Here is a 26,317-nt window from a genome sequence, read left to right as displayed (position 1 = left end):
AAACAAAATGTGACAGCCATCTGCTGACTGTAGCAAATACTATTTTTTCGTTACTTCTTAAAAAGGCAGTTTTGAATGCTATAGCACAAAGGATCCACACGACTGTCAGTTTATGATGGAGAAAGAGAAAGCTCTAAGTCAGGGGACATTTAGTGTTTCATCCATCACTAAAAATCAATGAACTGAAAGTTTGAATAAAAATAAAGGTATCTGCAGATAAATGTTTTAGTTAAATGCATTTGACTAAAATATTTTCTTAAAAACTGAAGTGAGGGCTTTTACAAAGTTTTATTAATATTTAATATTTCTATGGTTTTGATTTAAAAATACCCCGAGAAGCAAATGAGTTAGGAAAATCAATCCATACTAAGAATAGTTTGTTCCATTCTCAAAATGGTTTTATAGATGCAAGCATAGTTATATTGTAATTGAAAGAGGTTTTGTAAGCTATTTCTCTGCAAGAGGTAGAAAGACTTTTAGGTAGAGAGGAAATGCCACTGGCTTGCTCTGCAACTGATGGCTTTGTACACCCTAAGATGGAGTGTTGGACAGGTGACCATTCCAGATTCATAGTTCTGATCACTAAATTTTAGGTCTCCGTATGAATTCTTTTCCTCAAATGACTGCCCTTCACCCTGAGTGCACAATATTGACAGCATGGCTTGAATGATTCCCCAGGCTCTGCTAGTACTGTTAGATATCAGGAAGTTTTCTGACTGTCTTTGATGGTTGAAAATAAAATGCTGTGCATTTTATAAATTCATTGGATCACTTTAAAACTTATTAGGGTATATTTTCTCTAGTTATTAAATGTCAACTTTTCAAGGATGCTTAGCAAGCTTTAATATTAATAAAATCCTAGTGAGAGCAACAGTGCAGTAAAAATTATAAGTGAGTGTAAGAAACTGAAGATGCTGAAACTCTGTGTCTCACTCTGCTGATAAAGAAATTACAGTTTCACAGACTATGTTTGGGAAAATAAATACAGCCAGCCTCTGGTCTACCAGCAGGGCCACTGACTTCCAGCTTCACCAGTGTCATTCAGGATGCTTCTCTGCTCTAAGACCTAAGAGTATAGAAACACTGAAGCCAGTTGTTGGAGAATGGATCTTAAGAAGGTCAGTCAGACTCCAGTCCTGCTCCTGCCATCATGGGAAAGTCTTGTAGCTTCGATGCTTCAGCTCCCTGCTCTATCTTATAGGTTAGACAGCATATGTTGGATCATATAAATGTGTCATTACCTGCCATTTGATCTACAAAAGGAACAACTGAATATGGCTCAGCCTACACACTTCAGTTGTTGAGGGACTGAGTCACTGCACCCCATAAGATGATCAGGAGGCTCTTCAATGACCTTCTAATGAGAGGAGAGAATAACATTTTTGTCTTGTTTTGTTTTGAATGCTTGGGATTGAATGCAAGACTTTGATTATGTTACACTACTTAGCTAATCTCTGACAGAAAGTATTTATTTTGTAAGTCAGGTCACAGATATTACTGAGGAAAAAACAATGCCAACCTATTGAACAGATTATGAAAACCTCAGGTCCTCAGAAGAAAACAGAATCTGAAAATTAAGAAAAACTGATGGAATCTGAATTTAACATTGACCAACTGCTATGGATTTCTGTTTTAAATCAAGACAGGTAAAAGGATTACGTGATAGGATGAAATATCAGGGTCCCATAAACAGATCTGACATGAAGCACAGGCATAATGGAATTATGCTTAGAATTTTTAGATGGAAGTGTAGCTTAGATCTGGATATCACATTCTAGAAGGACAGTTTCGCATGGTGAATCATTCTCTGTATTTGTCTGTGGTGAGTTGTTGTATCCCACTGTGAAGGTAGTATATATGTGAATGACGAGAACAAATACTGCTAATGAAACAGACATGGGCAATGCGAGCTCCCTGAAGACAGTGCAGGCAAAGGCTGCGGAACCACGCTGGCCCCAGCTCTCACTTTACAAAGGTGTGCTTTTGCTGGGAACAGAAGGATACACATGAATGGGACTTAGTGGTAAAACCAGGCATTAGATTACTTTGTGTATTTACAGAAAAAGTGGACCGAGGAAAGAAAACTCTTGCCTACCAAGTGTTAATGGAAATACATGCGTTAGAAGCATGGCTGGTTCAAGAGAGATGTCAAGAGCTTAGTCCTCAAGGCTTAAGGTATAGTCTTGGAACTGGGTGTTCTCAATTCTTTAATGTACCTAGGTTTCTAAGAGTTGAGAGGTCTGTCTCTCCACCAGGGTGCTGTCACTCAGTTGGACTGTGTTCTCAGAGCTGCTTCACATAGTCACCTAAGAGAAGCATCATTTGGGGCTGTCTTGGTGTCAGGCACATTGGAACATTTGTAAAGTTTCTGGGCAACCTCACATAGGTAGGAAATCCTCTAGTATATCCACAAGCAGCTCTTCTCATGAGGATTAGAGAAACAATTACATTTCTTAAAATGTTCACTCCCAAATATAAGCATGTCTCTTGAAGAAACAAGGACAAAAGATCTAATAATAGAAGCATTAAGGAACTGTTTCAATCTTCCTGTTTTCACTTTTCAGAAATCTGTTCTCTAATCAAATACTGGCATTTCTATACATAGTGTATCATTTCCATTGGCCATGAAAATGGCTATGTTTAATCAATTTTGATGCCAATTACAGGTTCTTTTTGAAAGGTTTTTTATTGAGTTTAGTCAATATACCAGGTTTTTGTTTGAATGTCTTTTGCTTCACTTCAAAAATCTCTTACTCATTAATGTGCCTTTGCAACCATTTCAGGTTCAGGTGTTTTATATAAGCTTTACAGATTTAATGATGAGCAGAACTTCAAACCATTTCTACCTATATCATTAGCTTTTTTGGGAAAAGGCAATTATCTTTAGGACTTAAACAAATTTTCCCAACTTCATAACACCATTTTAAAAATTATAGTAGGCTGGAGAGATGGCTCAGTAGTTAAGAGCACTGGCTGCTCTTATAGAGGACTCAGGTTCTGCTCCCAATATCCACATGGCAGCTCACAACCATCTGTAATTTCCAGTCCTAGGGGATTTGTCACCATTTTGGCCTCCACAGACATTGCACACATATAGTGCATAGACATGCATGCAGGTATAACACCTTCCACACACACACACACACATACATTTTAAAGGTGTTAAAAAATTATAGTGGAAAAACAATTCAGATCCTAACATTCCTGCTCCAAAAGAAGCAATAATGAATTCACTGAGGTGAAGTCAGAACACTTGAATCCAACTATCGCTGACCAGCCACAGTGATGGGGAATGAAGAAACTCCCTAGGCTTAGTGTTGTTGCTGGTGAATTCATAAGAGGGATACTGCAGATGAATGCCGATACCTCTTCCAACTTGGATGGAGATGCTAGTGGTTATTTGATTCATAAACTCTAATGCCATCTTGGATGGTTTTAGATTTTAATGGTTATTTCAATTAAATATGGCTATTTAGTACTTAGTGAAAGAAGACAGTACTAACAGGTATGCAGTATTTATACTGTATTCTATATATGCTCCACAATGAATTCTATCATGCCATGCATAAAGGGTAAGGTTGGGGTTGGAGATTAACTAGTAGGACGGGATTTGCTGTATGAGACCTTAAGTTCAATCATCAGAGCTACAAAAGAGCAAGAAAAAAAGTAGAATTTCTGGTAGATTCTAGACTAAACAAAGTTTTTCATCAGATGTAATACAAATGAATGATTTGGGAAGGGGAGTACCTGATAATTATATGCCATTTACAGACATACAGACTATGTGTTAACACAGTACCATTATACTAAAATATTATGTTAAAAACAGTATTTCTTGCCAAGGACTAAATGCAAGCCACCAGATGCTAAAAGTGGCTTATGTGTTAATATTTACATTGGATGTCTCAGGTGGAATGTCTTTAAGCCTTCAAACTATTTGCCATTTTGACCGAAACTAATGTTTAAAAGTCCAGGTGTTTCTTACTCACCAGGAAGGCTGTGCCACTTGTTCACAGCAAAGAGCCTGTTAGCAGTGACAGTGATGACAGCAGGCATTGCCAGGCCTGGCTGGGTGTTTGCCGCAACGTGGGTGACTGGAGAATTTGAAGGGAACTTTAGGACCATGATGACATCTTGTTGGGCCTGGTCTGTGAACATCAATGGACTCTGCAGGAGGAGATACTGTTGAGTGGACAGACAAGACCCAAGTAAACAAGAAGACACAGGAAGACAGAGGGGATACGGGAGAAGAAGAGGAAGATCATGTTAAAACAGGCTGCGAGTCAACTCGTGCTGTTCAGACAGTTTTGCACAGCTGTGCTCATGATTGGCTGGCTTTACCCATGGCATATGACGTTAGCCACAGTCTACCCACCCTCCCCCACAGCACTCAGTATTGAACCTTGAGCCTTCAACATTACTAAGCAAGTGCTCTACTACTGACCCACATTCCCAACTCATGTGGAAAGTTTTGGTGAGTGAAGTGGGATGCATTAACCAAAACACTTTAAAAGTCTACAAATTTTATTGGCTCCCTTTCCTTGCCTACTGCCCTGCAACTCTAAAAGATAGCATGATTTAGATTTAAAGTATCGGGGTATGCATTAATCCATTCCAGTGGTGTCACCCATTGATCTTTTCATTGTAATACAAAAATAAAAATAGAAAAAATGAGGATAGGCAAATGGTATAAGGCAAGCTTAAGGTAATTTCCAAAGATAATCAAAAGTATTGAGTAGCATGTAGAGTTTGACTACTAAGATATGATTAAAACAAATATATTTTGAAAAATAAGGAAGCATACATTTATTATTATGGTAGAGAATTTATGCATGTAATATATAAACTTAATTATAAAGTTATTTCAAAGCAATGAAAATGTTGCTTGTAAAAACAATATTATTTATATAGTCCATCAAGCCGTAAACAGGGAGAAAGAGAAATACCTCAATGCCCCTTTTTTCTTTCAGTTACAAATAACAAAATAGCCCTTAAAGCTCAAGACATAGCCTGTACTTAGAAAGTAAGAAACTATATATATATGTGTGTATATATATATGCAAAATACTCTTCTAATAACCAGCAACGAAATAAATCTTGAAGATTACTAGGGACTTGGATCGTTCCTACAACCCATATGTCATAACCTAAGACATATAAAACACTACTCTAATTTATTGGCTTTATTTGTCCTTTGTGGTCCTTAGCTATCACACAGTAATTGCACTGTGCGTTCTCAGCAATTCTCTCCTACCATGTCTATTTTCTAATAGCTGATTAGTATCATTCAGAATTGAAACACTTTGATGAAATGCTGCTGGCTGCCTTCCTACCATCATATTTCAAAACACCAGGTATATGTAAATGTTGAGGCACATATATTCAACACATTTATTCAGAACTGCTAATAAAAAATTAAATACATTTGCATTTTTATTATCAGTCCTTTTAAAAAAGTTATTAAGAGTACTTAGAAAAACATATTGCACTAAGATTTCCTATTTGCACTCTTTGCATAAAGGTGTAAATAAAGGCAACTAATAAGCTACCCAGACACCCTTCTGAGCAAGTGGCTAAAAGCCAATCAATATTATGAGTTAATCCTCCCTGGATGCTCATTCAATTAAAGGTGTCAGTAATGCCTCATCTGATGTGGCCTCAATTAAATCCAACTATCTGATGGTGTGAAAACACAGGGGGATACAGCAACAGCAGCAAAACCAGACAAATAGGCAGCCTTCGCGTGCCTGCTAATTACTACACCTGGTGTATATTATGGCTCCCGCACTTATCGCAGCACGAGGTAGCTTTAATTTCTGCTATATTCATATGTGTGTATGCTGGGGTGCAGTTGGTTGGGAACTCCTGAATGTTAGTAAAAACAATCAATAAAAAGTGGGCTCTTAATTCTAAAAACCCCTGGTATCAGTAATTCTTCATACACAGATCTTTCTGTGGCTTTTATGAAATTAGAATGAGAAGATGAGAAACAAAGAGCACTGACAATTCCTATGAGCACGCTCTTTAAAACCCCAGGAAAGGAAAGGGACACCATCTCAGCATCCCAAGCCATATTTTCAACTATACAGTTTAAAAATAATATTAGCTAAAGTCAATTTATAAACTCAGAGAAAATCAGAATACAACATAATCATAAAGTCTCCCTGAAAGGAAATGCCTACATTTTTTCTGATATTAGCTGCCCATACTGCAAATATTATTTATTAGGCTTAAAATGAGTACCTTTAAAAAGCCTTAACAAGCATGAAAAACACCAAAAGAAAACAACAACCCACCACCACCAACAAAGAAGTCAAAAACAAAAACCAACCCAATGTGTATGAAGAACATTGTGTTTACATGGTGAAGCTTAGAGTCAACTCTTGGCCACGTGGTAAAGACAAACCACTTTCCACAGCAAGCAACAGACAGAACTCCTGTAATGGACCACTACCACCTCAGAGCCAAATGTCCCTCCAGATTCTCAGAAGTAACTCTGAGAAGGGAAGCATGCTCTGTCTGCCATGCTGGGCTGGGCCGTGCCAATGGCAACAGCTAGCTGCATATAAGCTGAGAACTGGTAAAACTTGGATGAGAGAAACAAACTCTTAATAATCCTGGGAGCTTCTGCCAGCCAGTTTGAGAAAAACATAGGAAACAGCTACCCAAATCCCATTTAGCCTCCTCAGATTAATGGTATGTCTGCTGAAAACTGTGGTTTCTTTTTACAGTGCCTTTCTTTGCCACCCACTTGTGTATCACATTAAAAGAGGACTTGTACAGGTCTGAAAAGGAGTTCAGACATTCAGTTCAGAGAATAAAGATAATAACAGCCTTCTACCCTGCAGGTCTGCCTCCAAGAGCTAATAGTCTTTTGCCACAAGGAAGAAATGGTACCTGGGCCCAGGAGCCATGACTGTGCAGTGACCCTGGATCAAGTCAGTGGAACAGTGGAAGGGCTTCTAACAAGCATCTCCCAGAAGCCTGAGTCCCATCCACAAGCTATTGCCAAGACTACCTCATATGTCCACATGTAACTCATTCTTCCTATGCTTGTGGCATTATCTTTTATTGTTCACGCTTCGTATTTTCCTCTGCCCACTAGTTACCCTTGATGTTCATTTAAATCTGATTTCACAATGTTACAAAAATGTTGATAAATTTTTTTTTTAAGTTTGTAGTTTATTGTGGCCAATTCATATTACTACAGAATAAAAGGGAAAACCCTAGAGGAAGAAAAAGAGTGTTAACAGATAAGAAAGAAAGAAAGAAAGAAAGAAAGAAAGAAAGAAAGAAAGAAAGACAGACAGACAGACAGACAGAAAGACAGAAAGAAAGAAAGACAGACAGACAGACACAGAAAAAAGGGAGCAGAGAGAAAACGATCAGAGGCCAGCCACCAGGGCATCATCTCTGTCTTGGGCCCTCTTGACTGCTCATCTCTTCTTCCTACCGTCTGTCACAATGCTGTCACTTCTATGCTACAGCATGGAATTTGGATTTATCATAAGTTGTACATAAGATTAATGCATATGTTATAGTCTGTACTCTAAATCTAGAACAGTAATGAGCACATTGTTTTATGAGGGGCAATGAAAGAAAAAATACTATCAGTTTTAAAAAATATTTTCATCATATGAATCAATTTGTTGTTTTGTCAAAAATCCACCCCCACATAGAAGACTACTCAGAAACTAAAAGGCAGACTAGCCCTAACTATAGGCTGGCCTTGACTTGTTTTGACCAGTGCAGTTTGCCATATATGATATGTAAGTTAAAAGCAGGGGTCAAGAAGCCTCACCATCTCTGTCTTTGGACACTGATCTATCATGGGGTGGCCCGCTGTATCTTAAGGGTGAAAGAGATGGAAGTGCACACAAAAGAGGAGCCTCACCATCTCAGCCTCTCCCACTGCTAAGTGCTGGTCAACCCCCAGAATCATAAGATCCCAGGTTTGTGTATAGGTCATTTGTGCCAAATGACCATTCATTCCTTTCCTCCAGGTCTGATCCTTGGTGAACCTATATGTCAGGATAATTCTACAATTCTGAAACTAGATAGTACAGTGGGATGTTAAGAATAAACACAACAGAAAATAAACCAAGAAACTCACAGGATCAAATTAGAAAAAAAAAAAAAAAGCTTTGGTTTTATGTGTGGAGTCCTTTATTCTAAGGTGAAGAGACGTGACAACTGTATTCCTTTGAACCTTGCAACAGAAGTCACAAGCTGATGAAATATGAGCACTGGAGCTAAGTTTACTTTCTTATGATTCTAGGGAGAATGTGACAATGTTTGCTGGTTGTAAGCAAGCTGACACTGTATAAGGAGAGTAGGCCCAGGCATAGCAGAGAACCTCATGCTAGTGAGATACAGGTATGGATAGCAAGAGTGAGCTGGAGAAGAGGGCTGAGGATGTGGAAAGCACTCACCGCCTGCATGGCCGAACCTCGGGGAGGGTGGGGCTCTATGAGCAGCTGTGAAGGCGTCTGTCCAAAGCTTCGGATCTGAGCTTCCACAGCCTGAAAGGAGCACAGACAGGTCTGAGGGTTAAGAGGGGCTAATTACAGGCAGGACAGTGACTGTCATCCAAACTATCACTTCATACTTGTTGTTAGTCTCATGTTGACAATCAGCCTGCGTTTCTACAGGGGTCCTAGGCACCTGGCCAGTGCACACGGGGTGAGCTCATCCTGCAGTACTGTGGAAGTCTCTACAAAACTAATATCTTTCTCATCTTGCTCATTGACATGAAGCAGAAAGAAGTCATTACAATAAGAAAGCATCTTTTTGATTCATTATTGTCTTCTTGCTTTTCATTTTTTTGCTTGTATCATCTGGATAGATGAGAAGCTGCTCTTTTAGAGGTAGCTAGAAAACTGTGGCTGCTTTGATTCTAGTCTCCATTTTCATCTTAAGAAGTAGAAAGGAGGGTGAAAAAAAAAAAAAAAAACCAAACACAGTACAGCACCTATGAAAATGGCCTGACATTGCATTACATTTGCCACAGGAAGATCATTATTGTTAACAGTCTCTTTGAACCTCAGGGGCTAAATACCAAAGTAAAAGCCATATGCTGGGTCCCAACATTAGACAGTGCAGCCAGGACCAACTAAGCAGAACAGCATGTGTGTATGGCCTATTGGGAAGGTGTGTGTGCATGTGTGTGTGTGTGTATATATATATATGTGTGTGTGTGTGTGTGTGTATGTGATGCAAAACATATCCTATTATATTCTTACTGTCTACTTGGCACAGATGACCACTTCCCAGCCCTTTCAACATGGAAGACCCCTCCCCAGAGCCAAAGTTACTAGTGACTTTGTTTACTTAGTGATGTCTGTCTCTTCCTATGAAAAAATAGTTCCTATGAAAGAGGCCCTGTATAGTTGCCCTGGATCGCTAACCTGAGTGAATGAATAAATGCTCAAGAAATAAATATACAGGGTCCTTGGATACCAGCAAAACAGTCCATTCTTAATTCTAAGACTGAAAGATAGAAAAATCCCTCAAATCCATAAGAAAATATATGTTCACCTTATGAATACCACAACTGTAATCCCTAAGAAAGTTGGTCTTCAATTTTTGTATGCTGTATAGAACTTTCATGCTGTAAAACATTTAACAGATAATAAACAAGAAAATATAATTATCCAATACTAATTTGAAACTTTAATTTGCTGAGGAGAGCTCTAATGGTCTTTACAAAGACCTGGAAGAAACAATGAAAGCAGTTATTTGTTGAATCACTCAGTGATCAGGAAGTGTAATATATCTCTATCTCTATATCTGTCTATCTATCTGTCTATCTATCTATCTATCTATCTATCTATCTATCTATCTATCTATCATTTGTTTCATTAGGTTCATTTCTCCCTCTCTCCCATTCTACCTTCCTTCCAACAGGGTATCACTAAGCAGTATAGGCTGGCCTTGAAGTCATGAGCCCTCTGCTTTAGCCTTCCAAGTGCTGAAATGATGGGTATGCACCACACACAGCTGATCTTCTGCTTAGGCCTTACTGTTTCTGCCCTATAAGAATATATTCCTGGCATAGGAAGAAGAGTGAATGTATTTGAAAAGTTGAATAATACTTTGAAACAATCTGTCTTGTAACTGAAGACATGCTTTAAAACCTGCAGAAGATAAAACACTTGATAGCATCTGTATAAGTGGGGAGGCAGAGCCAACACAGACAATGTTCAAATTCTGTACTCATAACATCCACAAACTATGTGATCCAACTTTAAGTTTCCTAACCTAAGTTTAAACGTTCTCACCTATAAACTCACAATAATAGATTAAGTGATACATGTATAAAAGCCAGGGCAAAGTGCTTTGCATAAATTAGACCCTAAATATGGAGTTAACAAATAGTTCCTGGGGGCAACTAACGAATACTTATGTAGAATTGACTTTTTCTGGAAAGTTTCCCAAGTCACTGATTTTGTTATAGCATTTATTTTTCAAATCATATTGTAACATTATTGTGTTCATGTTATAAGTAAAGAAACAGGTAGAGAATCTGAGTATCTTGCTTAAGGTAATTAAATAGTATAGCCATAATTTATACCTAAGCAGCCGTACTTTAGAGTTCAACCTGGCAATCGTCTAGCCATCCTGTCCTCATCTGTTAGGCATAATGTAAGGCATTAGGGATGAGACTGAAGATGAAAGGATAAGTAGAAACTTTGTGACCTATTTGTATTACATCATCATCATTGTTCCAGTAGACAAAGTGTATTAGATCCAATAACAAAACAGCATAATGAGGCAAGGGTTGGTTTGGATCTGGTGTGTCAAACCTTTTGACATTGACAGGACCTGGCCAACTACAAAGTTCACACTAAAAACCACATAGTCGAGTGACAAAAACAAAACAAAAAAAACAAAACACGGGATTTCTTTTGGTCTTCCCCCACCCTGTGTGTGTGACAGAGAGAGAGAGAGAGAGAGAGAGAGAGAGAGAGAGAGAGAGAGAGAGAGAGAGAGAGAGAGTGTAAGAGCACATTGTTTCAGTTCTCTGAATTTACCACCTTTGTCTAGCTTTGAGCTAACAGATTAATCTGTTCCCCTTCTGAAAAACAGAGACACTCACAGTACCTCATTCACTTAACTGTTTGGAAAATGAAGACATGATGTGCATGGAGTGTTCAGCATCGTACTCAGCACATCTGTACTACAAAGCACTAAATCAAATATAAGTGTTGTTACTAAGTTTGGGATTCAGCATGGCCCCTCAATACAGCTGAAAGAGGTATGGAAGAAACTCTTTGGGTCTTTGAGAAGGCCCATAATGGTGGCTAGAATTCTAGAAAACTGAAATATGGCTTGAATTTTGAAGTATATTTTTGGGCTGAGATTCCACAGACAGAGTGATCTTTTCAGAGGTTTAGGGAACAGTCAGAAAGTTGAGTTGGGCACCTTAATCCTGAAGAAGGTATGTGACAGAAACTAAGGGATGAGTGAAGAATCACATTCTAAAAAATCATAAGTTATAGAGACTGATGACTTTGAGCAATGAAATAAGACAAAACTATCTCACTCACTTTGTTACAGCTTACAGTTTCAGATAATAGCAAAACAATAAACAGAAGTAGGGAAAAAACCAGTCTGACAGGAGAAAGGTAGGTAGTAATTTTTGTCAAAGTCATGGAATCTCTAGTCTAATATGCAAAAGAAAGCCCAAGCCAGGCTCTGAGATGAGAGATGGGAGGTACTGACTTGGGTGTCATTCATCCAAAAAGTCACCTGTCTTGGTTTTGTTGTTTTGTGTGTGTGCTCTTCCTCTCCCTTCCCCACTCTCTGAAATCTTACATGAAACTCAATGTATAGAAAGCTGTATTGGGGTGTGTGTGTGTGAGGCTCAGAGCTCTGGATCACAGACTGAAACCACTCACTGGCCAAGCATCAAGAACACACAAGAAACATATACAAAGGAACCCAGAGCCAAGCCTTAACTTAACCTTAAGTTGTTGGGAAACAAAGAAGTAGAAAAGGTCTTTTCAAATGCAGCAATAACCTAGAAATGCTTTGTTATAACTCATCTTCAAGCTGTATAGTTGCATCCTGTGTCAGCCAACAAGTCTAACTCTGCCTATCATTTTAAAACGCACCTGCCATTTTCATTCAACCCCTGTAGTAGGTATTTGTGTGGGCCACAACTGTTTCTGCATTCTTTTCTGCAGCTTCATAGGTTTTACATTAGATCTGTTTTCCTTTTGATTCTGGATCCTTTACTAACTTCATTCCTATGTATAAACTAATGTATTACTTCAAATTTCCTTTTGTGAACTACAATGTTCTCAACTGAGACTACCTGTCTCAGAAATTATTTCTATTAGGTTTCAAATTTTACTGTTGTTTGAAACATCTTCAAATCCACATGTAGAGAGTGTTCATCCATGTCTTTGTTTGACATATGCTATGTACAAATTTCATACCTAAAACAAAAATGCTAAGACCTGGAAATGTTAATTTTATTCTAGAATTCCTCAGTCAGTGATTAGATGCCTCTGGTGATTGTTATGTTCAGAATCTCAGAAGATTTGACATGTAATCAGCTGTAACATTCTCTCACTTTTCTGAATCTAAGTCCCTGTAATCTCAGCCACTGAGTGCTATGATGGTCTCTTTATTTTGTCCCTTCTATTCAGGTTCTTCCTTCAGTGTACTCTGCAGAACTGAGTCTTCCCAAACTCCTCTCTGTATAACATTTCCGTGGCTAGTGTCATCAGGAATCCTCAGTGCTTAACAAATAAAGGCCTAAAGAGAAGGCTTTCTTACTGCTTGCTCATAATGTTAACCACAGCATCTACCTAATTTGGCCTTCCTAGAAACATTAACATTTACAGGATGGATCTTCTGCTTCTTCAGTACACTGGACAGGTAAGAATATCATGTATTTGTGATACAAGAGAGAACAATGCCTTATGCACAGTACTCATATAACAAAAGGATTTGTTGAGTATAGTTATAGCAGGCTAGCCCAGGGACTAGACTGACTTGTCTAGGATTCCATTTAAACAAAACCAGGCTTGAGAAATAATTTCTAAAAAAAAAATTTCAAAATCTGAAAAAGATTTATTTATTGTTTATGTGTCTGTATAAGTATATGCTGTGTGTGTGTGTCTGTCTGTCTGTACACATTTTCTCTCTCTCAGAGATCAGATGGGGTTATAGGCTGTTCTGGGAACTGAACTCTGGTCTTCTGGAAGACCAACAACTGCCTTTAAAGACAGCCATCCCTCCAGTTCAGAGAATTATTCTTTTTTATTTTTTTATTTTTTAATTGGATATTTTATTTATTTACAATACAGATGTCATCCCCTTTCCCCATTTCCCCTCTCTAGAACCCCCGATACTATACCCCCTCTTCCTTTATGCTTTTATACCATTTTGATTACATGCACGTATTAAGGTCAGTTCTAGGTTGAGGGTCTAGCAATACAATAGATGCAAATAGTCAAGGAACAAGCAATACAATAAACACTAATAGTCAAAGAAAAAGCAAGGCATTAAAACCCAATTACATGAACACTCCCATGATCACTGTTTCTAAAGGCTTATCAGGATGACCAAAGTATCTGAGCCTACTTCCCTATCCTAGCCCAAGGTCATTTTCATGTCTGAAGCCTACTTCCTTGTTCTAGCCTAAAATTTAGAATCCTGTCTGAAATTACTTCTTTGTTCTAGCCTAATATTGAGATTCCTGCCTGAGATTACTTTTTTGTTGTAGCCTAAGATTTAGATTCCTACCTGAAATTACTTCTTTGTTCTAGTCTAAAGTCAGATTCCTGCCTGAAGCCTACTTCTTTGTCCTTGGCCAATGCTACATTCTTGCCAAGCAGCCCACTTCCTTGTCCTTGGCCCATGTCAGTTTATTGCCAAGCAGGCCCAAAGACTCCCCACCTCTCCAGCCTTTTTTTATTTCATTAATAAGACTGAGCCTGTCTTAGGTCATTCTGATAAGAATGCCTTCCTTATCCATCATGGAATATGCATTATCAAAAGCAATGCACTTATGTCTTAGGTTGGTAAGGCTCTATGCAGAATCTTATGTGTCCTTGGCTTGCCAGCCTGTTAATTTAATAACTCTATCTGGGGGTCCATTTTCAGGTTCAAGCCATGTACTTTGGCTGCCAACATCTTGATGTTGTTAAAGATAAGCTTTAACATAATAGGCAGGAATAAAAGTATTCCCAGGACAAGAAGGACTAGCTATATATGCCATTTCCTGAGGTTTGACTACAATGGAAATACTGACCTCAGGCCATGGATAATTTTATCAGTATTATCTGCAGTATCAAAGGTCAACAAAGCAGCATTCTTTAAATTCATAATCTCACTATGCAAAGTTAACACACCCATAGAGGTGTTAGGATTATGCCAAATATCCTACAGGTGTCTTCAAACTTTTTTCTAATTATAATGACAATCATTATGAATTTCAGAAGTAACACTACTCCCATATTTGTCATGACACTTGGGATGGCTCCTAACTCTTGAACCCTGAACCTCCTTCAAATAATATGAATGGGTTATAGAGCATCAATCATTGTTCCAAATACCTATATAAATCCTTTTGTATATTCAATACATTAGTAGCATTTTTTTGCTAGATGGTTAACAAAAATAGTTGTCTTACCTCCTGTGTCAATGCTATTACAGAAGCAGTGGTACTAGCAATTAATGGAATTAAAGCTGTTATACCAATCAAGCCCGATACCCTCTTGCTTCTGCTTAAAGCCTGACTCACTTCTACTAGCACTTTCAAGCTTTTTTTCAGCGAGTCAAGGTTTTCTAATACACAGGGCAGTAAGACAGAAGCTGGTTGATAGACCCCCGTAACAGGCATGCCAGGTTTCATCACACTAACACAATTGGAAATTATACGGTCAATGCAACTTACAATAAATACTGTAGAAGAAACAAAACCAATTTTAGCTTGACAATTAAAAGAGCCTTAAAATATGCACTAACCATTGTTTGAAATCCAGATCCTGTCCCAACTTTATCTCTTGCTATCATAACATCATAGTGAGCTACAGCTAACTTCCAAATATGTGTCTGACAAAGTCCAGATCCAGTCTTTCAAAAGTAGACTGTTATTTCCCATATTGGATTGATTTCTAGACCAGTACATGACTGAGTCCTAATAGCTGGTCACCTTTAAGAAGAATACAAGAGACATTATAATTTCTATTTTGATTCTCTATTCTACAGGTCTAAAAACTTGAGGCAAGGCAGCTTGTCCCATCTGGGATATAGTCAAGCAAAGGTGGGTCAGGAACATATGTCCAATACAGATTCCCAGTCACCCTTGTCAGGGCACTCAGCAAGCCCACAGGTCAGCATCATTCTTTGTCTCAGCAACAGTATGTCTCACCAATCTTTTTAAAGTTCCATGGGCCTCTTCCACAATACCTTGTCCTTGAGGATTATACAAAATCCCCATAATAAATTGTTGACAAAGAGTCTCGACTGCTCGACTACAACTGCCAGACCCATTATGTTTTTTTTTAATTGGATATTTTATTTATTTACCTTTCAATGTTATCCCATCTCCCATCCCCCCGCAAAACTCCTTATCCTATCCCTCCTCCTCCTACTTCTATGAGGGTGTGCTCCCACCATCCACCCATTCCTGCCTCCCTGCTCTCGAATTCCCCAACACTAGGGAATCCAAACTTTCAGGGACCGAGGCACTCCACTTCCACTGATGCCTGACAAGGCCACCCTCAACTACCTATATAGGTGGAACCATGAGTCCTTCCCTTTGTGTTCTCAGGCTGCAGGTTTAGACCCTGGGAGCTCTGGTTGAGTATTTTGATACTCCTTCTAAGAAAGACCAAAGCACCCACACTTTGGTCTTCCTTCTTATTGAGCTTCATGCAGTCTATGCATTGTATCTTAGATATTGTGAGATTTTGGGCTAATATCCACTTATCAGAGAATACATGCCATGTGTGTTCTTTTGTGATTGGGTTACCTCACTCAGGATATTTTCCAATTCTATCCATTTGCTTAAGAATTTCATGAACTCATTGTTTTTAATAGCTGAGTAATACTCCATTGTGCAAATATACCACATTTTCTGTATCCATTCCTCTGTTGAAGGACATCTGGGTTCCTTCCAGCTTCTGGCTATTATAAATAAGGCTGCTATGAACATAGTGGAGCATGTGTCCCTGTTGTATGTTGAAACATCTTTTGGGTATATGCCCAGGAGTGGTATAGCTGGGTCCTCAGGTATACTATGTTCAATTTTCTGAGAAACCGCCAGACTGCTTTCCTTAGTGGTTGGTTGTACCAGCTTACAATCCCACCAACAATGAAGGACTGTTCCTCTTTCTCCACATCCTCACCAGCATCTGCTGTCACCTGTGTTTTTGATCTTTGCTTTACAGAAGCTTTGCAGTTTTATGAGGTTCAATTAGTCAATTATTGATCTTAGAGCATTGGTGTTCTGCTCGGGAACTTTTCCCCTGTGGCCATGTGTTCAAGGCTTTTCCCCATTTTTCTCTTTTATTAGTTTCAGTGTAGCTGGTTATATGGAGGTCCTTGATCCACTTGGACTTGAGCTTTGTACAAGAAGATAAGTATGGATCAATTAGCATTCTTCTACATGCTGGCTTCCAGTTGAACCAGCACCATTTGTTGAAAATGCTGTCTTTTACCACTGGATAGTTTTAGCTCCTTTGTCAAAGATCAAGTGACCACAGGTATGGGGGTTTATTTCTGGGTCTTCTATTCTATTCCATTGGTCTTCCTGCCTGTCTCTGTTTCAATACCGTGCGGTTTTTATCACTATTGCTTTGTAGTACAGCTTGAAGTCAGGGATGGTGATTCCCCCAAAAGTTCTTTTATTGTTGAGAATAGTTTTTGCTATCCTGGGTTTTTTGGTTTTCCAAATGAATTTGAGGACTTCTCTTTCTATCTCTGTGAAGAATTGAGTGGGAATTTTGATGGGGATTGCATTAAATCTATAGATTGCTCTTGGCAAGATAGCCACTTTTACTATATTAATCCTTTCAATCCATGAGCATGGGAGATTTTTCCATCTTCTGAGATCTTCTTCGATTTCTTTCTTCAGAGACTTGAAGTTCTTGTCATACAGATCTTTTACCAATCTTGCTTGGTTAGATTCACACCAAGGTATTTTATATTATTTGTGACTATTGTGAAGGGTGTCGTTTCCCTAATTTTTTTCTCAGCCTGTTTATCTTTTGAGTAGAGGAAGGCTTCTGATTTGTTTGAGTTCCAGAGGATTATTCTTGATGAGGGCAATACAGGAGCATGGTGGAAGACGGGGAGCATTATGGGAGGAAGTGTGTTTTCTACCATGGAGACCAACTGGGTCTTCCTGGGCAGTGCTGTCATATGTCACTGAGGCAGTAATTCTTATTCTAGCCCCCAATTCCCTGACAGACATGATAATGCTCCAGTGTCTCAGTACAGCAGAGACTGTTATGGAGTGAGAAGTCATGGAGGAATATTATGAGTGATCTGAAACGGTCTCTTGGGTAAGTCTGTTTACAATTCTCTTTCACATTTCCATGCAGCCTTCTGAATAGAGCAATAGACAATGTAGGGAATGTGGGGGCTGTAACTGGAGTTGAAAGTTACAGGACAGATACAGATATTTAGATCTGCATGAAGTTCAATAACATGAGTTAGTAACAGGGTAGCTTAAAAATATCAAATGCCTAACCTGTTTTAATAAACTCATCTTCAACTGCAGATATTTATTTCAATGATATGTTCTTAAAATTTGTTATATAAAATTCTTATTTTGAAATGGGGTAATGAGTCTCAATTTACCTGTTAACCAACTTCTGATAATCTCAAATGGAGTTAGTCTAGGTAAGGAGCTAGACTGATTCATTGAAAATACAGTATTCTTGTCTGTTAGAAATTTAAAATTTAGAAATTTACCCTTAAGACTATATGAAAAATGAAAATACATTACAATATTCAAAATTCCAAGCAATAGCAGCAGTCCTTATGCTTTTCTGAGAAGTTGAGCAATCTCCACTTGCAAGAGGTTCAGTTTTGAAGTGGTTACTTTGATGATGTGACTTCCTAACTGAGGTCCTGTTGTTCACATTCCTGATCACCAAGTAAGAGACATGCAGTAAGAGTCCAGGGAGAGACATGCAGACCATAGAATCAGATGGGTTTGGCTCAAATCTCAGCATTCATGTATTAGCTGAGTGATGTAGGGAGTTTTTAACCTCTGGCATTTTAATTTCCTCACTGAAAACTTGTCATAACAGTTCTAGGTTCTTATTGAGATGCTTTGAGGATTAAGTGACAGATACAAACATTTAGAATGGTAGTAAGTATAGTAAGCCATTCACAAGTGAGTGATGTTATTGCAGCAAATATATAAAGGATAGAGCCTAATACCTTGTTGGGTTTAATAAAAAACTTACCCCCAAAAGGAAAAATAGTAAGACAGTGGTCTGACTCCTGCTAGCATCCTCTCACATTCTCTAATGTGCCCTGTGTCATTTGCCTTGAAATCCTTACATATTTTCTGTTATTGTTTTTTCTTTCTTCCCATTTCCTGACTCTGTTAGTTTCCTTCTTTATTCTACAAAGCTTGTATACAGAAGGTGTACAGTATATATTTACTGACTGAATGGCCATAGACATCACCTTAATCCAGGAGAGATACAGCTAAAAGATACAGTATAAACAGTGCAGTGCAGCCCGAAGCTTAGGTTATTATGTAATATTCTTGTTCATCAATTCCCAATTATTTCTGTAAATAGTTTGTTATTACTTTCTGTAATAAAACCAGAACCTACCAAGCATCATTTCAGATACTGAAATATATAATAATAAAAAGATCATGAAAATACCTTGAGATATTCCAGTAAAGCCACATATTTATATTTTATAAACAGCATCTCAAATATTACTTGCAGACCTTATTAATGAATCTCCAAATGGGTATGTGATGAAGCCATGTTTAACAAGCTGCTCATTCACATTGTGTTTGTGCTAACTCCTGCATACTTGAGTGATTTTATAGCTATATATAAAGCAATTATATATACATATCTATACACTCAGAGACAAGAAAGGTGAGGGTGTTGGCCTAGCAACAATGCATTTGGCTTTTGCTTAAGGCTGTCTTGGTCTCTGAATTAAGCTTTTTAATTTAACTAATAAAACAAGTTAGCTCAGCACAACATTCAGTAACCAACAATAATGTAGACTTGTATTTGAGGTGGGGGTTAGGACAGGAATAAGTTGACCATTTGGGTGTTGTATGCTCCTTGTAAAGCACACAGCACTGACATTGTTTTATGCTCTATATGTTTGTACCCAAAAGCACTATAAAATTAGGAAAGGGCAACAGAAACCAAATAATGCACTTAAAAAGGCTTTCATCGATATATTTAAAATTTTTTAACTTTACCAAACCTAGGCCCTGAAAAGTTGGTAGGGTTCTACTCTACCTTATTGTCAAGGAATGATTCACAGGACTTTGTAGTTAAGATTTATTGTTTTTCTCAGTCATAGAGTCACACTTGAATCATCAGATGTGGTCCATGGCACCCCATTACTTAAGCAAAGTTTCTCTTTCCCTCCCCATATTTGAATTCAAACCAGAGAAATGGTTGTTCTCACTCTGCATCTGAACAGGTAGCTGATGGGCCTCATAGTCTCCAGATCCACTGCTGAAAAACTAGCTTTGATATCACATGAATACAACCAAATGGAAATGGAGTCATTATATATTTAACTTTGTATTTCATTCTTTAAGGATGAAAATCTCAATAGCATCAACTACAAAGGCCAAAAAAAGTGTCCATATAAAATGCCATGAAAATCCCCAAGGAAGAAATTGTCTTCATAATACACATATCCTTATTTGGATAATATTTCTAGTGGTTAAGAAACAAACAAACAGGAGAGTGTCAGTTAAAAGCATTTATAAACTAGACTGCTTCCCTTAATCAAAGGAAAGAAACACAGTTACTTTTTAGTAGTCAGTGCAGTAAGCTCACTAATTAAAAATGAAAGACTGGGATATAGCTCAATGGGATGCCTAGTGTATGAGGACCTAAGTCTGAGCTCCAGAGCTGAGCAACAAAACATTTCAAAACAGTTAAAGCCTAACTCAAATATAAATTCTAAGTGACTCAGAAATCACTGCTAGTAAAAAATAGAATTCAAACACAGTCAGTAGAATTGTAAAAATCAAAATAACCTTTCAGGGGGTAAAAGGAAATGTAATTTTTTTTTTTTTACGTGAGGCTACAATAAAACATAGAATAGTTAATATGCAAGTAATACACATAAAAGAGGGAAACTAAAAAAAAGTAAAATTGAGCATAAATGATTCTGTTTTATTTTTAAAAGACAGCTTTTTTGTAACTTTGCAAAATTAGACATAGAGGAAAGTATGTAAAAATTTAGGAGTTGGATTTTTATGTTTATAAAATTTTTATGTTTATTTATGGATTCTAGTTTTGTGAATATTCATAAAAAGGGTCACATGGAGGCAAAAATATATAAATATAAAAGTGTTTGCTATAGAACTCTTAGAACAGTAAAAAGTTAAAAAAGAATCAACCTAAGTTAATGATGATAATGAAACAATATTTAGCCATTAAAATAAGTGAGTTTCTGGGAGCAGTGGTATACACCTTTAATCCCAACACTCAGGAGGCAGAAACAGGAGAATCTGTGAGTTCAGCCTGGTTTACACGGTGAACTCCACAGGCCAACAGAGCTGCATAGTGGGACATTGTCTCAGAACAAGCAAATAAAAACCAACAACAAAGTAAGTTGAGCTGAATGTATCCTATGGGAAAACCAGTCTAGACTATACTGATAAAATACTCTAGCCATGCTGGGCAGTGGTGGCACACACCTTTAATCCCAACACTCAGGAGGTAGAGGCAGGAAGATATTTTTGAGTTTAAGGTAGTCTGGTCTGCATAGTGAGTTCCAGGACAGCCAGAACTGTTACACAGAGAAATTCTGTCTCAACAATACCAAAGGGGTGGTGATGGGAATCTAGCTACTTATAGTATACCTAAAGTGTGCATGACTTTATGTAAATAAAAAATATGTACTTATACATAGATATGTACTGATACATAGATAACATACATTGTTACATTGCTACATGTGAAGACACAGATACATAAAGAACATCTTAATATTCAATTTGGAACATATATACTAAACTAGCAGCAATAGATAGGAGATAGTAGGATAAAAAGATTTGTAAGAGAAAACATACTTTCTTCACTATTATATTTAATATTGTATAAAAGGATAGATGATTTGTGAAGTAAACAACAAGGAAATTTAAAATAAGTGTAAGAAATCTAAAGAAAGGTCTGCCAGAGTTTGAGATATTTTATGAAGTTTATTTTATCCACTAATGTAACATTCAAAAATATATTTTTACAATCTAAGAATTTCAGTTGATAAGGCAGTCAAAAACTCTTGAACACATAGACCTTGCAAACACAGTTCATTTTGATATATAAAACTTGCTTCCTAACTTATTTCTGTTTGATTACAAGAAGGCTGTTCTTCTCATATTTTAGCATTGTTTAAGATCAACTAAATATTAATAGCTAGGAAGCGTGACACTTTTAAACATAAACAATGTTCTTCTCCAAACAACACTAAAAATATATCTGATAGCTGGAGGCATATATACACATGTCATAATGCTATAAAGTTCGAAACAGCATCATGCTAAAGAAAAGAAACTCCTAAAAATAAGGGCATGATGAAAAGACTGGATAGAGGCACATTTAAGGAGAGAAAGAAGAATTTTTACCAACAGTTCTGCTCAAATGGTGCTAATGGAGATGCAAGAGCATGAGGAAGCTGTCATTTGTGGAAAGCTGCAGATCATCCTACTAATGCCTCAGAACCGAGCCCATACATTCCAGCCACATTCAGCTGAGGCCCAGCCCAGATGTGCTAGGCTCCAGTTCTTGTAGCTGTCCATCTACTACAGCATAATCCCAGCTGCCAATCTGAAAGAAACCAGCTAGTCAGGGCAGATACAACCAAAAGAAACAAATGTCACTCAGTAACGCTCAGCGGCCCAGCGCTCATGGATAATTTCAAACAGTATCTCGGACTAGAACGCTGATGTGCTCATTCAAAACACCTCCATCTCTGGCTACTGGAAGCCAGGAGATAAAGGCGCCTGCCTAAGAAAATAAGTGGAATGTCTTCAAAGAAGTGGCCAAAGCCAAAAGGAAGCACAGTGAACACACAGTAAGTTCTTAACAAATAACAGGGCATCTGAGTGGAGCTAGAATGCACTTAAAAGGTGAGTTATTTCTCAGAACCCAACAACTATGCATACATATACCATGTTAGGGGGATTTGCAGGGAATGAGTCAGCTGTTCATTTGGTAGGAAAACCCCAGTCTATTTCCCCCAAATATCTGAGAGCACCCCTTGTGTCAAACACAAAGTAGGATTGACGAGGAGTTTGACTGCGTGCTGCCTAACTTAAAGCTTAAGAGACACACAGTACTAGCAGGGACAGAGAGGAAGGGCAACAAACTCATGCATAATGTAGTTTACTGAACATCTTAAAGATGTGTCTTTGAGGCAAGAGCCCCCAATCCTTGGAATTTTATTGGCTTCTTTGCATTCTAAGTAAACATCTGTATCTTACTAGAAATTAATCTATTATAGAAAATTTGACATAGTGTCAAATAATTTTATGTAGATTTTTTCCAATCCTGTGCCATCATTTTCTTTTTAATCTTTCTAAAAGCTTCCTTTAGTGAATAAAATTGAGTAACAGTGTTAAAGTGGAGATGGACTGAAGGAAATGTTTTCCTTTATGAGGAGAAGGACAGAAGAAAGCTGAAACGTTGATGAGGATTAAAAAAAAAAAAGCACGAAAACACGTATTTTCTGCTTTCTATTGTCTGCTACATAATTCAGCTACTTATTTAGCCCTGAGCTGAGTGGAACACAAAGCTGAGCAGTAATGACAACTCTGATGCTCATTTAGCCAATGGAGGGAAACTTTTGTCTATTATTATGGTTTTGATGTACAAAGAAGTCTGGCAAAATGTCAGTGTTTTTGAATGTAGGTTTTCAATTAGAACTTGACTAATCCTGGCCGTCCATTTGGCTACTTCTTTGTACAGTCTCTGCCCTGCACTGTGTCAAACACACCATCTGGGCAACACACTTCAGGTCACTGATACTTCAGGACTGTTTCTGTAGCACTGTGAGTTGTAGCTGCATGAACCTAACTCAGGGCATCCATACTCCTAATTTACTGTATTGCTGCAACCACTGTAATCCCGTTGTCCTGGCCTTAAATCTCACTATAGTCACAACAAAGATTCCTACCCCACCTGCTTAAGATGGGCTTACAGACCACTCCCACAACTTATTCAACAAATGTTAACAAAGCTATAAATACCAATTGTGTTTATGCTTTCTGAAAGATTCACTGCCAGTGTTCTGCAGCCGTGCTGAGCTGAGCCGAGGCTGACTCCCACCAGGAGAGTGATGGAATTCTAAGCCAAAAATGCTTTTCCTCGGATAAGATATCTGATTTGCTACTGCTGTCATGAAACCGGGGTCATGTAAACTTAAACACGGCTGCTGCTTCTTTAGGAAAACAGACCTTCTCGGAGTGATTATGAGTTGCTAAAACAGCCCATGGAAGGATAAATCTGGAAGAGGCCAAAGCAACCACTGACATTAAACATGACTTCAGGGAATGTTCAGGCTTGACTTTCGTGCTGTGAGACCCATTGTAGATAATTCTTTAAACTGAGTAATATCTTGGCTCTCTCTCTTCTTCTGTATCTATCTTAGCAGATAGAGCTGGGATTTATTTTCAAAAGGAAATCAATTTTGATTTCTGAGCACATATCAAGTGACACTCTCTTTCCTTAAAAAGTAAAGAAGAAAATAGCACTTCCCCAAGAAATGTAGTGAGTGCTGCAGTAAACTGCAAGGTGAGAAAGCAGAAGTTTCTGCTCACACTAACTGGTCCTCCACCACAGCCCACAGTGGCCCAGGCTTCCACGCAGGGCCAGGATCTGCCTATGTCTGTGTCTGACTCCCTTTTATCAAAGCTTACTGTCCAGTCCAGACATCAGACTGACTGAAAAGGGTTGTTTGAGAAGGAAAAAGAAGAAAAGATTTGTAATCAAATAAATCACTTAAAAGTGCAACCCTGCAGCGTGGATAGCACTGGTTAACAAAGCCCTAGGTCTGGGGTAGAAGCTTTCCATTCCATATTCTTTATTGCTGGATTCTTTGTCATTTTAATCGTTAAAGTGTATTGCTTTGAAATATACATTTCCAAATCTCTTCTTGTAAATTTGTACTCATGCACTCATGCACACATACACACACACTCTAAACTCCCTTCCCCTATAGAGTTTGAATCCAGGATTTAGAATTCATAAAGCTTATGCCAAAAGTGGCCTCACCTTTACATAGTCATGACAAAATGATAATTACTAGTAATATAGCTAAGATAATTTCCCTAAAAGTAGAAAGTTGCTCTCTTTTTCCCTGCCAAATACTATAGGAGATACAAAAAATAAATTGCTTAAAATTACATTTTAAAAAATTCATGTTCAGCAGGTTAAATAATGAAACAAAACAAAAACTGAGATTGAAAGTGAGCCGATGTCACCTATGTTACCTACTAAGTTCCAGTGTCACATTTTATATCCAGATATTCTTTATTTCAAATAAGTATATGTAAAACATTTAGAAATTCTTTCATTAAGATATGAGGACAGGATCCATATTAACTTATGTTCTTAATAATCAGGTGTCTGACCTGATATGACACAGACACCCCCTTGGCTTGTGACTTGAATCACACTGTCTGTGTGTACTATGTCCATTTCTAGAAGGCATATTTGGTTCCACTAAATGTTTTTTTTTGTTTGTTTGTTTTTTGTTTTGTTTTGTTTTGTTTTTTTGTTTTTCGAGACAGGGTTTCTCTGTGTAGCCCTGGCTGTCCTGGAACTCACTCTGTAGACCAGGCTGGCCTCGAACTCAGAAATCCGCCTGCCTCTGCCTCCCAAGTGCTGGGATTAAAGGTGTGCGCCACCACCGCCCGGCTGGTTCCACTAAATGTTAATTCCTTTACCAGACACACTGTTTTGACTACTATGGCTCAGGTTTTCTTGTCAGACAAACTTATTTATTTATAATTTAGTTCTAGCAAATCCTGTATTAGAACAGGAGGGGAACAAAAAAGCCATAGATAACTGGAGACAGTAACATGAATGAGAACCAATAGCTTGACAGGAGAAGAGAAAGAGAATAAAAAAAGAGCATGGAGACAGAAAAAACAGCTGGATGTTAGTTTGAGGTTAAATAGAGCAAGTATCAGAAATACTCAATGTTTTTATTGTGTGGTGCTGGTGATAGACGCCAAGGCTCATACATGCCAGTCAAGTACTATACCACCAAGTTCATCCCATCCCTGAACCACAAAACAAAACACCAAAACCAAATAAACAACAACACCCTTTGATTATGTAGGTTCTGGGGGTGAAGTCATGTCATATAGTTTGGTGACAAGCACCCTTACCCACTGAGCCATCTCACAGTCCTACATGGTTTTAAAAAGGTTATTTCCTACCTGTTAAGCTCCATCAGTGACCCATCTCCTAAGGTACTAAGGGCTAGATATTGAGCTCTCCACGTTGGGATCAAGTAAAAACCACTTACATGTGAATTAACAAATGAATTCTGGATAAATAAGTGTATGGAATAAAGGCTTAACAGAAAAACAATGCCAACAAATACAATTATAAATACTGCAAAGTAATAGGAAAAACATGTATATTAAGCCTTTCAAGTCAGGAAAGTTATTTTGTAGAGTAAATATTTTAAAAACAAACACATTTTTTAAAGTACCAATATTCATTTTGGATCACATTTAAAGGTCCAAGAGTCTCTCCTTTGGAAACCTTGATAAGATTGTGTTGGAAGGAAAAGAACTGACTGAATCAACCTAAATTTAGCAAAATTATTAATCATAAAATGACGTGCTTTCTTTATTTGCCTCCTGTCTATGAAAGAACATATATGTAAGGCGTGAAAATGAAATAGGTTAAAACTGAAACACAGAACAACTAGCGACAAGAGAGGGTTGCGGAGCAGGGATTGTGCAAACAGTTAGCTCAGGATAAGAACTCACACCTTAGCTGGGGTCAGAAGATATCTGAAAACAGACTAGCATATCTGACTGCAGAGCACTCCTTTCTGGTGTGTGATGTATGCAAATGGAGGCTTCTATATTGATATCACAGCTGTT

The 26,317-nt window shown here is 37.9% G+C and overlaps 1 protein-coding gene across 8 annotated transcripts in view; it reads right to left on the bottom strand.

Annotated features, from left to right (window-relative positions):
- The window catches only part of Lrba (LPS responsive beige-like anchor protein), a 542,935-nt gene that overhangs the window by 40,371 nt on the left and 476,247 nt on the right, over nt 1–26,317 (bottom strand). For 6 of the 8 annotated variants that reach the window (XM_076932608.1, XM_076932607.1, XM_034501062.2 and 3 more), the window contains 2 exons: nt 8,433–8,522; nt 3,990–4,182 (listed from right to left, as the gene is read on the bottom strand). In XM_076932608.1, coding sequence (XP_076788723.1) covers nt 3,990–4,182; nt 8,433–8,522 — 283 coding nt within the window. The remainder of the gene's footprint in view (nt 1–3,989; nt 4,183–8,432; nt 8,523–26,317) is intronic. The other 2 variants (XM_076932609.1, XM_034501061.2) reach the window with 1 other exon arrangement.

Source organism: Arvicanthis niloticus, chromosome 4 (assembly GCF_011762505.2).
Source record: "Arvicanthis niloticus isolate mArvNil1 chromosome 4, mArvNil1.pat.X, whole genome shotgun sequence".
NCBI lineage: Eukaryota > Metazoa > Chordata > Mammalia > Rodentia > Muridae > Arvicanthis > Arvicanthis niloticus.
The sequence above is the reverse complement of the archived record's forward strand: the minus strand, read 5'-3'. Positions and strand labels throughout refer to the sequence as shown.